Source organism: Dendrobates tinctorius, unplaced genomic scaffold (assembly GCF_039654945.1).
Source record: "Dendrobates tinctorius isolate UK_male_01 unplaced genomic scaffold, ASM3965494v1 ptg000060l, whole genome shotgun sequence".
NCBI classification, from domain to species: Eukaryota; Metazoa; Chordata; class Amphibia; order Anura; family Dendrobatidae; genus Dendrobates; species Dendrobates tinctorius.
This window is the reverse complement of record NW_027361728.1, coordinates 43,351,366-43,367,331: the sequence shown is the minus strand read 5'-3', so window position 1 is coordinate 43,367,331 and position 15,966 is coordinate 43,351,366. Positions and strand designations below refer to the sequence as shown.

Below are 15,966 nucleotides of genomic sequence, written 5' to 3'. Positions count from 1 at the left end.
AACATACAAAAACACTCAAAGGCAGAAAGGTATATAGGGAAGGGGAGGAATGTACAAACCAAATACGAATAGGACAAGGACAAAAGAATACACCTCAAAACAGCATACGACCAATCTCCAGCAGCAGTAAACGATCTCCAACTCAGCACAGCACAGGGAACTAGGAAGTAGAACTTTCACTGGCAAGGAAGAGAGAGCCTGGTGAGTTTTTAGAGAGAGGGAATGACCAGATCAGGAGCAGCTGAAAGATGGAGCTACATGTTTCTAACCAGCATAGAAAGGGTTGTTAAACTCTTCAGCATCAAAGGAAACAATTTAATATGGGACACGAAACACACAGGCTGAATGGATGACCTGCGATTCACAATATATAATTACTTTCTAACCCCAGATCTCCTAGGAGGACGTGACACATTTGTGACATTTACAAGCACAGATGATAGTGACAATTATTGTAACTTGGCCCATTCATACAAATATTGGGGGACTGATGGCTTATCCTATAGGACCCCTTTTGAGTCATCTGTGTGCAGACAGAAGTTTACAACAATTGTGTATTATTTGGAGGACAACAAATCTTTATTTTCCAAAAAATAAAATGAAAATACAAACTTCAGATTTATTATCATCTGGCAGAAAATTTATTGATGAAAATGAATTTATTGCTTCACATAAGAGCAACATTACACATGGACCATAGAGTGACTTTGATGCTAAGAGTCCTTGAAAATACAAATTAAAACTGGAAAATAATCTTTGTTTTCCAAAACACTTATATACATATCATACATTTTACAAAGGAGATGGTTTTAACACATAGGAAGCTGACCATTGGTAAATTACATTCTACCTGAATAAAAAAAAAAAAACATAATAAAAAACAGCTGTCTCTTTCCTATGTTTATCAGCAGCACCTATAGATTGAATTTACTTCCTAAAATGTAGGATCAAGAGTCATTACATTACATTCATAGAAACTTAACAGTTGTAGAAACATGGTCTGTGGTCCATTGTCAACGAGCACGTTGAGGCACAAGAGGGTGATGGTTAAAAAAAACGCAGCAGATCTGTGCACCAAGCTGTCTCATACAATTAGCCATGAAAAGAGGTTTGGTCTTTTTTTTGCTATAAATACAAAAATGCTATAATTTTTGCTAAAAAGAATTAATCACCATAAGTTCACCCCGTAGCAATGAAGAAATGATGGCCCCCACTCACATTATGGGAACAAAAAAGGAGCCAAAGTGCAAGGGTTCTCTTCCTATATACAGTACCACAATGCCTCCAAATGAGGAGGGAACTGGCCAGAGGGTCTAAGAACGTTCATTTTCCTCCCTTCAGGAGCAGTAAGAAAGCAAATAGGCCCTTCTTTACATCATGCTGATGTGGAGGCAGCGTCAATGGCCTTACATTGATCACATCTTTACATAACATTTCTAATTTATGAGACAGAACTAGTACTTTCCTGGGCTGAATGGGACAAATGATCTGCAATACACGCAAACACCTAAATGGAGGTATAGTGTATCATACTTCTATCTATGCAATATGTTGAGTAAAAAAAAACCCCAATACAACACGATATTCCTGCAGCATATGCAATAGATATATATATATATATATATTTATATATATAGTTATTCCTAACATTGGGTAAAAAAGCCACAAGAATTGGTTGTTTTTACTTTCTAGGACTGGACATTGGAAAGTGTTTTAAAATATATTTAGAATCATAGAATCATAGAATCGTAGAGTTGGAAGGGACCTCCTGGGCCATCTGGTCCAACCCCCTGCTCAAAGCAGGATTCGCTAAATCATCCCAGTTAGATGTCTGTCCAGCCTCTGTTTGAAGACTTCCATTGAAGGAGAACTCACCACTTCTCGTGGCAGCCTGTTCCACTCATTGATCACTCTAACTGTCAAAAAGTTTTTTCTAATATCTAATCTGTGTCTCCTCCCATTCAGTTTCATCCCATTGCTTCTAGTCTTTCCTTGTGCAAATGAGAATAAAGTTGATCCTTCTACAATGTGACAGCCCATGTGTAGCCACATACAACTTTAGTCAGGTCCCATGTCTTTCAATGCTTCACTGATGTTCCCCACTCAATCCTCTTTGAAATGTGAATTAAATTGACAACTAACCATTACCATTCCCCTTGTCAGTAAGACACACCACTACATAGGCACAGGGTAGAGCACGATATCGCGATGAACGGGCTTGCACTGTGGTAAAGTGAGATGAATTTTGTGCTCCAAAATGGTTCTTTATTGTTCCAACAGGTGCAGGACCGGCACCTTTCTCAAGGTAAACAAATACATTTTTTTTTTTATACTTTGAGAAAGGCACAGGTTTGACGCCAAAGTGTGTTAGGACAATAAAGAGCCATTTTGGAAATCAAAAGTCTTCTCCTTTATCCCAGCACAGCCTATTAAGCGTCATATCGTCCTTCTCTACTATTATTCATCTGGGCCAAGTTTTTCTCCATCAGCCACAGGAGTTGCAGCAGCAGTTAAACGCGCCTACAGGTGTGCCTCCACACAACACCGCCAGGTGAGCGCACCTTTCACTACCTTTACCAGGCGATACTGCTGTGTGCACGCACCTTTGTCCCCCCCCAAACAGTTTTACATAGGCACATGGCAGGCACTAATCTGATGGGTTTCAAAGGTGTAGGTAAATGGATATCAAGTAAAGCTGGAGGAATAATAAAGGAATCTCACAATGCAATTTAAGAGTCTAATGCCATGTGCACACGTTCAGAATTTGGTCAGTATTTTACCTCAGTATTTGTAAGCCAAAACCAAGAGAGGAATAATCAGAGGAAAAGTGTAACAGAGACACGTCATCACTTCTGTATTTATCACCCACTCCTGGTTATGGTTTACAGATACTGAGGTAAAACGCTGACCAAATACTGAACATGTGCACGTGGCCTAAGGGACCGACCGGCGGCATGATACCGGAGGCCTGTTTACACAGAAAGACCAAAGTAGACGATGAGCACTGGTCGATCTACACTGGATCGCTCAGTGCACATAGAGTGCCGTTGTTCACGGAGGTGTGACTGTTTAGACCGGACCATGAACCAATGAGAATGATGATCTTTTGTGTGCACAAAAAATCATTTCACCAGATGAATGAGCCTTTTGCTTCTTTCATCGGGTGACCAGATACATGTTTACATGGAAATATAATCGTGATAGAGTGATTTTAACAGCACTCATTCACGATTATGTTGCAGAGTAAATGCCCCTTTAGAGAAGAGACATTAGTCTCTGTCCGGATTTTCATAGTCAGTTTTCTCTGTGTTGCCCCATTGCTTTAGTGTAAAACATACAAGGCTGCATTAAAGGAACCACACCCTGTCATGCTATCCATAGATTGGGCAGTATGAATCAGATGACAGGTTCCCTTTAAAACTGATGAACCAAGAATATATGCACTGCCTGGACAGAATATATCTCCCATTTACCTACAGCTATATTAATATCATGACAAATATCCAGCACCATCATTACTGAAACGGCTTTGTGCAAATATGATGGAAGACCTTAGGTAAAGCAGATAGTTGTAGAAACAACATTCACGGCTTGTGACGGCCTCATACAGTATGTAAATACTTGTACATAATCTGAATTGCTGCTGATTAGACGAGGCTATAGTCAACATACAGCACAGCAATTACCATTTTCAACCTTTTCTGCATCCGCAGAGCTGTATATACTCATTTAAAGCATTGCAAGAAACCTTTCCCTAATTCCCATAAAACAGAACCATAACTTTCATTCTTGATTGGAATTCTCCTAACCGACATCACATTTATATTTCCTGTATAACTAGCACCTCGGAACCCATAACCACGATTCTTCCGATTAACAAATCCATGTTGTGCCCGCTTATGATGCTGGTGTGACTTCTCTTTATACTATGCCTGTATGTTCACAGCCCAGCAAAGTGGCCAAAATGTATACAGCATGTAAAGGATATTTAAAGGGAACCTGTCCCGGGTTTTTGCTTCCACATCTAAGAGGAGTACCATGGAGAGGAAGAAACCCTGACTCCAACAATGTGTCACTTACTGGGCTTCTTAGTGTAGTTTTTCTAAAATCACTGTTTTATCATCAGGAGATTATGATTGCTTGCTGCCAGGTAGACTAACCACTGATTGGCCGCTTTTTGCCTACACACAGTGTACACAGAAAGCTGCCAATCAGAGGTGTGGGTTATACAGAGCTCAGCATAGATTTGCAGCAGGTAAAACAATCAAAACTGCAGCAAGAAGTGCTACATCGCTGGAATCAGGGTCTCTGCCCCTATATTATGCTACTCTTAGATACGGTAGCAAAAACCGGGTTACAGATTCCATGAATATAAAAGTAATATTTTCTACAGTCAGTCCAAGTGCCCATTCATACAGACATATAACAGCATTGTGCATGAGCTACATATTTACAGAGGTCCTGTATGTTTGAAGAGCAACAGATCACCATCACGTAAGGTTAGAAGAGCTTGTCCTTAGAAGGTTTTAAAGGTTATAAACACTTTAGGGAACTTTTTTTAAAAAACCTAAATATTTTAGGCTAGAAATCATTTTTGCAATTGACTTTCATTAAATATTTTGCCCAATTTGACTTTTACAGTCTTTTTGTTTCCCTGCGCATTGCTGGCTTCAGAACAAGTGAACGGAGAATCTGTCAGTCGGTGCATTCTAACACCTAAGTTTGTGGTCATAAATCAGCTGAGAGGAGCTCCGAAACACATAGATAAAAGAATTACAAAGTCTCCCATGAGAATCAATTTCTCTGATAAATTCTGTGGTCACAGATTCTGCAGCCAGCGATGGACAGATCAGCGTTGAGTTTTTAGAAGGAAATCCGTGCAAAATGTTTAATGAAGTTTAATTGTAAAGAGGATTTTTGCAAAAAATTCATGCATTTAAGTAAAAAAAATAAAATAAAACCGCCCCTCTCCTAGAGGTGTCTATCACTTTTAAACATATGGCTCCTGCATAAAAGTGTAATTGCTTAGGTGCTTCACCCTCAACATTCACCAGTATAGAATGATGTAGGAATTGTTACATCGTCCTTTGTTAGGCGGAATAGTTGTAGAAATACAACTGAATTATTTTTATCTTCTGCTGTGAAGAAGCAAAATGTAAAAAATTCACATGGAAAACACAAGTAGAAACATCCAAGTATGGATTTCCTGCCGCCTGACAGCTCTAGATTACAGGCACACTGCAGAATAAGAACCGCATTTGTCTGGTATTTTTGGGACCCTTTATCACCTCGGTGCATAATGTGTAGATGCAGCTGTCGAATCACAGGAAAACAGAAAGACCCTTATGACATTGTGTTGAAAGTGTGAAGTCTGAAGTCAGAAAGCTACTCTTTGGGGGATACAAATGATATGAAGGTGATAGAAAACTGCTCCCTTATGAGTAGATGAAGGAGAAAAATTGTAACTTCAAGACATATTTTCCTTGAGGAAAACGTATTACTTACATAACATTGACTATATAATTGTGGACGCTGCTTCTTAGCAAATTAAATGCTATTAAAAACAGCAGAAAAGACACTCTCAGGAAAGGTATAAAAGTAACAGGGCTCCTCGGGGGAGGTGCATACAAATAGCACAAAGAAAACAATGGATTCACTATTAACCAATGAACCCATAGAAGGCATTTCACGAAATGAGAAACATATTCCGATTAATACCATCTCCATTTTTCCTTTGCAGTTTTTATTATAAAGCCCACCCCATTTCTCTGCTCAATCTCAAGTTTAAGCCTTTTCACACAAAATTATTTTTCTAGACGTCACTATCACTGCCGGAAAGATTACAGGATATTACATTGATTACCGCATGTATTATAAATAATAAATATAGCAGATGAATGTCTGCACTCCCTCTCATAAAAAGGGTTATAAGGCACTATACCTACAGATTCTATGTCCTGGTCTACTCATTGGTAATACTCAGTACTACCATGTTGTGTATAGGAGAACTTACTCTTGGATGTATCAATTCTTCATTTAGAAGAAAGCTGCTTGACATGGCTTTTACAAAAGATTGTGCATTAACAAATATTTGCTAAAGCTTAAAGTTAATAAAAGAAGCATCATATAATAAAATACAGCTTTATATAAATGTGTCATAGATTCTAATACAAAAATACAAAAGAAATACGACTTAGAAAGGCCAGCTTGGAATTTTAAACGGAAATGGCGTGCTAGAGTCCTATATGAACATCACATCTCGGCTCGTCTCTTTTTCGCTCCGGCTGCTCCATCTTCTTCCTCCTCCTCTTCTTCTTCATAATTTTCATCATGATTATCTCCCTGAGCTCTCTGTGGTGCTTCATGTTCCCTCTCTACTCCAATCTGTTTTCCTCCAGCCTGGAAAGCAAAATTCATGTGAAAATTAGAATTCATTTTAGAATGCAAAGAGCAAAATTGAATTAATGTCTTATTTTTCTGTAGAATTGTTCTGTGAAATAAACCTCAAAGAGGACAGGGCTTATGCAAATATTTCCACATTGTCTAGCCCTACTACAATTAGTGTACCGGCAATCTATGAAGCTCCTGATGAAGCCTTTGTGAAACGTGCGTCGGGTATTTGGTGGTGAGCTTCTGTTACTGATTACTTAAATCCATTATTATTGGTATTCTATGTGGGTTATATATCTGTTGATATTACTTGTTGATATTTTTGTATAGACACGCATATATATATGTATATGTCTGTATTTTACTGAATATTTATTCATATATACTATTGGATTCTATAGCATACAACATGTGATCTGTATCTCTCACTACTGGGGCTCCCACTGTTTCTCACCTACCAATTTTAGACTTGCCATTGTCAAAATTATTAATATTTCATTGGTTTTAGGATTTGTATTTAATAAATTTTATTATATTTTAGTAATTAGTATGATTATATTTTTTTCTGGTAAACACTCCTCTCTTCCCTTTTTCCAAATAATAACCTTACTTAGACAAAAAGGGCTTGCTGACATGATTCATCCTCCTGCTTCAAGTGCTACTGGGAGAAGAAGAGGGTCTTAAAAAGGACACTTGTCATCAGTTTATTCCATTCTAAACAACCCTCACCGCTGTGGTCCCACTTTTCTGAATGGTTAGGTCATCCTGCAATCCAGGATATCTGTAAAAATAGCCTTTATTCTTGCCCCGCACATTATGCAAATCCCAACAAAGAGTTCTGATGGGAGGGTCTGGACAGCTTCGTAGTGTCAGTCCTTTGGGTAAGATTACCAGCTCCCTTGCATTGAAAAATGTTGATGACGTCCCTTGTGACATAGACATCTAACAGAAAATCTTGCATTTGCACAGTTCACCCATAACCATGTGCATCCAGATAGGCAAGTTTATTCATCTGCCCTGAATGGTGTGAAACATGAATCTAGGCTTTGGGTGAATGTAGAAATGTACAACATTTGTTGACAGATGTGGATGACTTTGCGGATGTCTTCCACATCAAACCAGGCAAGCAAGGTGAGATTATCTACACTGCAGAAGTCTCCCAAGGATGGTAAGGGCTCAGCCACTGGACTCCTCATTTTACATATATTTTGGGAAAGAAAAAAGGCTATTTTTGCAGATATTGTGATTTACGACTGATTTTAACATACATTCAGAAAGGTGTCTACAGTAGGAACACAATGGTGGGAGGCATTTAGAACAAGATCTGATGACAGGCTCTTATTAGGTGTCTTTCCACGGGGCGATAATCACCTAAATGAGAGGACATGTGATGCATGCAATAAAGTAAAAGGTTCTGTACCCTCAATTTGTAAACATTATTAAATGATCACCAATCGACTTGATAATCGACAATCTGCTGTGGCAAAAATCATCTTCCATTGCGTTGCATTCATTGGATACAGGACAAAACCATTAGTTATAAGGGGCTAAAGATATTATGATGAAAACGGTCTGAGCACAAATACTGCTGACAGTCTGCTATATGATTACTCTTAAAATTATGAGATTGTAGGAGACCATCAAAACCAGAAAAAGAAAACTGTTGACAATCTTACTAAATAAACTTTAGGGCAATCTGCTCCGATAGCTCTTGATGGAATCTTGCAGTGACATAATTATAATGCGATCATATAGACTCTGAGCAGTAATATTGCTCCACAGTTTAGCATTTAACACTGTTTAGACGTCAGTGCACAGCCAAAGACAGAAGTAAGGGATGATTATGACTATGATTCTATGGGACGGATCAGTTCTTAGAGCAAGCTTTGCCAACATACCTCTGTTTACAGTGCCCAATTGTCTTTTACTTTGGTTTAAGCTCCACATCATAAATCACCAGTGAGACACGTCAAGTTCTAGCTAATAAATCAACAGCGGGTAATATCGATCAGAGATTAAAGGGGTTTCGTGCAAATGTGAATGCTATTATAGAGGCTGGAACTGGAAAAAAGTGAAGTACAACCCATCCAACATCTATCACCGAGCAGAGCCTGCAGCGCTCCGTAACATCACTGTGTTACACACTACTCCACATCCCGTATTGGCACAATACTCCACTGAATGTCGAAAAGACACTTCCACATTCAATGGAGCAAGGAAGGGGATGGGAAGGGAACAAGTAACACAGCATCTGTCAACTGGCCTCAGCAGGCAACCAAATCTCTGCTCTGGGATTGGCTTTATATTAAAAGTTTCACTAAGTTTTAGCCTCTACAGCAGAAAAAGAAAAGACATCCCAGCAGACAAGAGGCAAAATATATTTATGTATACCTATATCTCCTTCTCCGCTCACCAGGAATTCATTTTGGAGGGTTAAGTCATATAGGCAAGGACTTAAACTGCCATTAATCTATGTATAAAAAAAGAGATGTGACCGCAAACCAAGGTATATTGCAGAACTACCCTTATTTTACTCTTCCATCTGTACAAGACGACGGCTCCACACCATATACGTGTGTGTGTGTGTGTGTGTATATATATATATTATGAAACACACATTAATTTACAGTGGCATTTAAAAGTTTGGGCACAGTAAACTGTGAACAGTAAAGCAAGTCAAAATGAAATTACGGTATCTCTAAAAGGTCTAAAGTTAAAGATTACACATTTCCATTGTATTTTAGGCAAAAAAAATATATATACGGTATACACAGCTCAAAAAAAGGGAACACTAAAATACAGCTGCAAATATTTTTTAAAGTAGTTGGATTTCTGGCTCAAGTCACTAACTTGTCATAGATTTCAATGAAAGTCGCATGTTGTTTGTGATTTGTCACAACTTGAATGTTTTATGTTACAGCAAAATCACAGCGCTGAGAAAATCGTGCAACAGCAAACTGTGCGGCAAATGTTGTGTAATCTTCACACTAAGCATGCCACCTATATATCACTGCACATGCACCCGGGTGCCATCCAACCAATTGTAACCAACTGCTCATGTCATTAGTGGTGTAACAGAACGATACCTTTTTAATATTTGCATGTAGTTTACCTAAACATGATTTTTTTCTTATTTTAACCACCCCCCTCCCCCCCACACACACACAAAAAGATGTTACAGATAAAACAGTAAAATGGAAGGTTGAAGATTAGAATGACATAAAAGCTGGAATAGAAGATGGCTAGAAATGTTCCCTCTGCTTGAACAATGTAAAGTTATATTTCCCGTAGTGGACACATGAATGGCAGGGATTATTCAGCTCCAGCTTTGTGGATTTTTAACAGGAGGCCTGAGGACACAGAACGCTCCATCTGCTCTCTGAGTAAAAGCATATCAAGGTAAAATCAGATGTTTGTGACCCAGGAGTATATCATCCATTATATGCCATCTATATTCATTGAGCTATTAAACGGATTCTGTCCCAGAAACACAGGGAGAGCGACTTCTGATGCCGATATCTTTATCTCCTGCCCTCTCGTTCCGTTCAGACAGTAGAAGTGATACTGAAGGAAAATAATGTGAGCATGAAGAGGCCCCAGATTGTTCCTTCCCGGGTGATAATGTGACTTCAGCAGACTCCTGCTCACGGAAACAACTGCCATATGTGACATCTGCAAAGTAAAAAGCCTAAGGAAGTCATGCACTAAGTATGTCAGAGCGCGATCTCCCAGGAGCGCGGAGTTCAGAGGGAATCTGCCGTGCACTATTCTGCTCACTGGGCGGTAAAGCTAATAGCTTTATAATATGTTACTTTACATTTAAAGGAACAATGACACCAGACCTGACTTTCTTTTCTCCTTGAATAATCTAAAAAATTTTTTACCAGTGTATACATTTTTTAATTGAAATAAATCCATGTAAACGTAAAGGACCAAATATTGCGGATTTCACAGCTCAGGTTTATGGGGAAATCGGTCTGAGCTGGCTTCTTTATATCCACACTTTGGGTTTGTGCACACGTTGAGAAAATTGATGCAGAAAAATCGGAACCATTTCTGCATCTAAGGCAGGAAAAACACAGCAGCAGAAAAGCGCGTTTTTGCCCTGCAGCTTTTGACTGACTTCAGTTAGGTCAATGGTGAAATGGTGAAAAACACACAGAGAATTGACACGCTGCAGATTATTTTCTGCACCAACTCTGCAAGTCAAAAATACTCAACGTGTGCATGACACTTCATTTCTCATTCACTTTGCAGACATCAGGATTGCTTCAGGTTTTGCTAGTAATTCTGCAAGGCAACAACGCACAAAAAAAACCCAAACCAAATTTGCAATGTGTGCACAAGCCCTAACTGTAGAAAATATGGTCATATACACCATATGGACAAAGTGTTAGCCCACATTTTAATCACTAAATTCAGGTTTCTCATTCAGACCCATTGGCACAGATGTAGAAGATCCAGGCCCTTGCCATGCTGTCTGCCTTTATAAATATAAGTGAAACAATGGCTCCTTGTACAGCGCTTACAGACACCAGTGTGGTCCTGTAATAGGGTGCCACCATTGTAACAAGTTGGTTCCTAAATATTCCACAATCTACTAAAAGTGGTATTATTCAAAAGTGGAAGCGTTTAGGAACCACAGCAACGCAGCCACAAAGCAACAGACCATGTCAACTTATAGAGCGGGGCACCGAGTGCTGAGGTCCAAAGTACATACATCTCCCCAATGCTTTGCGGACACAACAACTGCAGAGTTCCAAACTGCTTCTGGCATTATCAGCACAAAAACTGTACCGAGCAGTTAAATGCGAGCAGCATGGCTGAGCAGATAGATGCGAGCCTTCACCAAGCACAATGCCAAGCCTCAGATAGAATATTGTAAAGCAGCTGCCACTGGACTCTTTCCGGCACTCTGATGGACAAGTTTGTGTTTTGTAAATGCCAGGAGAACGTTAGCTGCCTGAAAGCATTGTGCCACCTGTAAAGTTTGGTGGAGAAGGAATAATGCTATGGGATTTTCCTTCAGAGTTTGGTCAAGGCCACTAAGTTTCAGTGAGCGGAAACCTTAATGCCTCTGCATACCAAGACATTTTGAAAGTTTTTTTTTTAACTTTGCTGGAACAGATTGGAGAAGACCCTTTATGTTCCAGCCCTTTCTAAAGGCATGGTTGGGCGAGTCTGACTGTCCTACACAAAGCCCTCAACTCAATCCATCAAACATTTTTGGTACGATCAATAGCGGAGACGGCAAGTCAGAACTCTCTCTACATAAATCAGGGTCTGACCTCAAATGCTCTTCTGGATGAATGGGTAAAAAGTCCCAAAGACACTCTAGACTCTTGAGAAAACCTTCCCAGAAGAGAGGAAGCGGTTTTAGCTGGAAAGAAGGATCTAACTATTGGATTGATACTAGAATGTCATAAAGCTCCTGTAGGTGGAATAGGTTGGTTTTTCAATACTTTTGCCCAAATTATTTTACAGCCTAAGGTGAAACTGAAAGCTACTAGTGCGTTCCCAGGAATATGTGTAGAGTAGCAAGCCTTGTGTACTGCCAGACCAAGATAAGCAGTGATCATGGAAGACAGCAGAAAGGAATGTAGACAGTGACTGACTCTTGGCTTTTTATGCCACCAAGAGGAGGAGGATGACATTTTCTATTATTCTGAAAGTTATTATGATAGAACACCAAAAAAATAATACAGTTTGAATTAAACAGTTAAAAGACGATCTATGAACCCATACACTGCTTGCTCTGCTCGCTACGTCAATCCGGTAATGTGCTCGTAGCAGAATACAATATTGATGAGTACGGAAACCATTAAAAAAAATTATATAAAGGGGTTTGCTAAATTTTTGCATAAAAAACACCATCAACAAATGGCAAAAAAATAATAATTATCCTCTTCTTTTACCCTGTAGCTTAAACACTGGGGGTCAATCCATCCTCCCAATGTTAACCCTGCAGCCAGTGGCCTCACAGGTCACATGTTGTATTACTGTCATCATGGCTCCCATTATAGTATGGCATGTGACTGCTCTGGCTACTGGCTTCAATGGTTTGCAGCAATCACTAGATGACTGTCGTAAACAAAGAATGGGAGGCCGACATGAGTGTTACTTTGTCTTTGCTTAAATTACAACATTTGCAGCCATTTATAATAAAGTAAAAGCTGGATATCCCCTTTATGCACTACTCACATGTTCTTCATTTTCCCCATAAGGTTCTTCTGCATTCTGTTCTCTTTTTCTTTCCTCTGTTAGATCTTCCTGGACCTAGAGATGAGCAAATTATCATATACGGCTTAGACCACCACCTAAGATATCCTCCACAGGAAACCATGTGATCATAAAATGACCGTAAGGCCCGTGTATGTAGGACACGAGAAGATCTGTGCAATCAGATTGGATCTCCAGTCCACCGAACAATCAATTTGACTTGTTCCTAAAAAGCTTTAATAAACAATATGTGCATATGAACTCTGGTGATGTCCTTGGGCTCAGGTATACATCCGTTGGTCTTCACCAATCTCCATAAGCATAGCCATAAGATCACGTATGTAATAATGGAAACACTTGGGGGTATAAATCATATATGTCAGATTTGCTACAGAAGTTTGTGCAGATTTCCATTCACCTGACTAGGACTCGCATCACACCATGTACAGGCTGTAGAAACCACTGAACATACCCCAACAAGGTCAGGATGGCCACTCCGCACCTACGTCATATGTCACACTGTAGTGGAGCAGTAGCGGATCTTAAGTACTAAGAAAAATTCATACAAAATACCTGCTGGATTCTTCCACAAAAGTACAATCAAGATTAATGCAGTGTGCCAACTTCTCTCCCATTGTTCATGCACTGAGGAGCCCCCACCTCAGCCCCAGGTCCTATGGCACTTATTGTGTAGTTATGATATATGGGCATTGCACCTACCTCCTCTTCTCCTTCTTCTTGATATTGTTCATCAACATTATCTTCTTGCTGGTCAGGATTTCCCGCCATCTTCAATAACAAAGGAATATCATTAAAACACATGAAAACACCTGCTCAATATAGACTTATAGCCCGCAGCAATCCTGTATACTGCAGCTTAATAGAAACAGTGCTATCGGGAGTGTGCTCCCTTTTCCTATCTGTTTGTATCTCCTCCTTTCTGTACATCTCTTCATGCTCGGGCCCTGCGCTGTATCAGAAATATTATTGCAATGGAAAGAAGGAACTGGAGAATGGCGTTACAATAATTAGTATCACGTAGTAAAACGGGGGGAAAAAAAAACGAAAAAGTTGCTCAGCCATTTGCTTTGCTAGTGAAGGATAAAATGTGTGTTTTCTATGACTATTCAGAAGGGAAGCTAAAGTGTGTGTGTTATCAGTGTGCGCACTCCGCAGGTTACTGTCTTGTGGAGTTCTTCTGCCTCCAAGTGACTTTGTGTGGCACTTCCTTCAGCAGATGTGAAATCTCTTACCACTAAATGCTCTTGTTTCTCTGCCTGGTCCTGCCGCTGCTCCTCATTCTCATCTGGTAAGTTCTCCTCCCGATCTCGTTCTGCTTCCTCAAATTCATCTTCCCCTTGGTTATTGGGATCTTCTGCAGGGTTGACATCGTCTGCACCAGCCTGGTGTATGTGTAAAAACCATATTAGAAACACATTTCTTATGCTGAGTAATGTAGTTTGCCTCCTGTCTCCTTTCAGAAGCCTGCCTCTATATGGAATACTGGCGTCAGATATTCCCTTTTACCTTTCTCATCATAAATGATAAAAATATCAGTGTACAATAAGATCTCGGAGCTACATCGACGTTGATAGTCCTTTAATAGCCTGTTTAGACAAGCGGACAATGCTTATGATGCACACAAAATGAACAGTAACAGATCGCTATGTGCTGATGGGTCTGAATTGTTCTCGGCAGCACATGTCCTGATTAGTGGATGAGTGAGTATACCCGGCGAGATTTCCCGAGCATGTTCGGGTGATCTCCGAGTATTTGGATGTGTCGAAGATTTAGTTTGTGTCACCGTAGCTGCGTGATTGTTGGCTGCTAGACAGCCTGAATAAGTGTGGGGACTGCCTGTTTGTTAGGCAATCCCCACATGTATTCAGGCTGTCTAGCAGCCAAAAATCATGCAGCTACGGCGACAGAAACTAAATCTCCGAGCACATCCAAATACTCGGAGATCACCAGAACACGCTCGGGAAATCTTGAGTAACGAGTATACTCGCTCATCACTAGTCCTGATTACACAAGACGATGTGCTGCCGAGAATTCAGATTTTTTTTATTATAGCCAAAAGCGCATTTCACCTGACTAACAAGTGTCTGCCTGATTATCGGGAACAAGAAGAAATACCCCCTAAAACAGCCACCCAAGCTCCTTCTCTAGTGCCCTACAAGGCAGTGTCAACCAGAATACAAGAATTGCAAATGCTCTTTTTAAAGACTTTTGGGAAATGTTTTGGTTGCTGAGAAGGGCTGGTGGCCAGGATGCAAGTCAAACAGACATTTTCCATAAGAAGAAGAAGAAGAAGAAAAAAAAAAAAAAAAAAAGAATCAAGGTTTATCCTCCCGAAGTATTTTACAAAAAAAAGGCAACAACTGAAGATCTTATCCACACATACAAAAGGAGAGGGCCAAATCTCATTATATAATATAGTATGTCTCATGAGGTCAAATAGCCCTGTATCAAGACAAGTAAAAATATTTGACAGATAGCCTGTTCTGAAATTTTAGATAATCTACGGTAAATCCATTTTTTTTTTTTTTAATTCTTCTAGAGAGGTTTTGGTAGTCAGATTTCCCAGCAGGAAAACGTTAAAGTTGTCCCTTTTTGTGTAAGCAGACTTATTGGCTTATAAACATATACATGTACTTCTCCCAACTGATGACTCTACAATGAGTCGTACATAAAACACAGTCATCAGGTATATAGCAGTAACCCCGATCTCCTCTTATGAATGCTTTTAATGCACATTAGTAGAATAGGAATCCTCACAAATCTTGCATTTGACTGCGCTAACAGGATGTAAAATCTCCATAAAAAGAACCTAATCCCTTTTTCCATGACCAACAGAACGATGAATAACTAGTACTAACATTAAAATATCTGTATAGCTATGGACACCCTTATAGGGAACCTGTCATCAGGTTTGTCCCATGTGAGGTAAGGCCACCACCTTTCAGCCCTGATATACAGCAGTCTAATATGCTATATTTATTAATTTTCCTCATTTATACAGCGCCATTAATTCGGTAGCGCTTTACAGACATTATTCGCACTGTCCCCATTGGCCTTACAATCTAGATTCCCTATCAGTTTGTCTTTGGAGTGTGGGAGGAAACCCCTGCAATCACAAGGAGAACATACAGGGAGAAAATCCTTGCAGATTTTGTCCTTGGTGGGATTTGAACCCAGGACCCCAGCACTGTAGAGCCACAATGCTATCCCACTGAGCCATGCCCTCAATCCGGCCTGCAAGACAAGAAAAAGACCTTTTACTCACCTATGGGTCCGATGCCTCCCTTCTTCTTGCTTTGTGTCAATAATGCGACCTACATCATCCACACAACGTCC

General features: G+C 39.8%; 1 protein-coding gene across 4 annotated transcripts in view; it reads right to left on the bottom strand.

The window, feature by feature from the left end:
* Positions 1-618: 618 nt before the first annotated feature.
* The window catches only part of GOLIM4 (golgi integral membrane protein 4), a 158,794-nt gene continuing 143,446 nt past the window's right edge, over positions 619-15,966 (bottom strand). For all 4 annotated transcript variants that reach the window (XM_073578922.1, XM_073578924.1, XM_073578923.1 and 1 more), the window contains 4 exons: positions 13,863-14,012; positions 13,330-13,398; positions 12,592-12,666; positions 619-6,399 (listed from right to left, as the gene is read on the bottom strand). In XM_073578922.1, the coding sequence (XP_073435023.1) occupies positions 6,253-6,399; positions 12,592-12,666; positions 13,330-13,398; positions 13,863-14,012 (441 nt within the window). In that variant the 3' untranslated portion in view covers positions 619-6,252. The remainder of the gene's footprint in view (positions 6,400-12,591; positions 12,667-13,329; positions 13,399-13,862; positions 14,013-15,966) is intronic.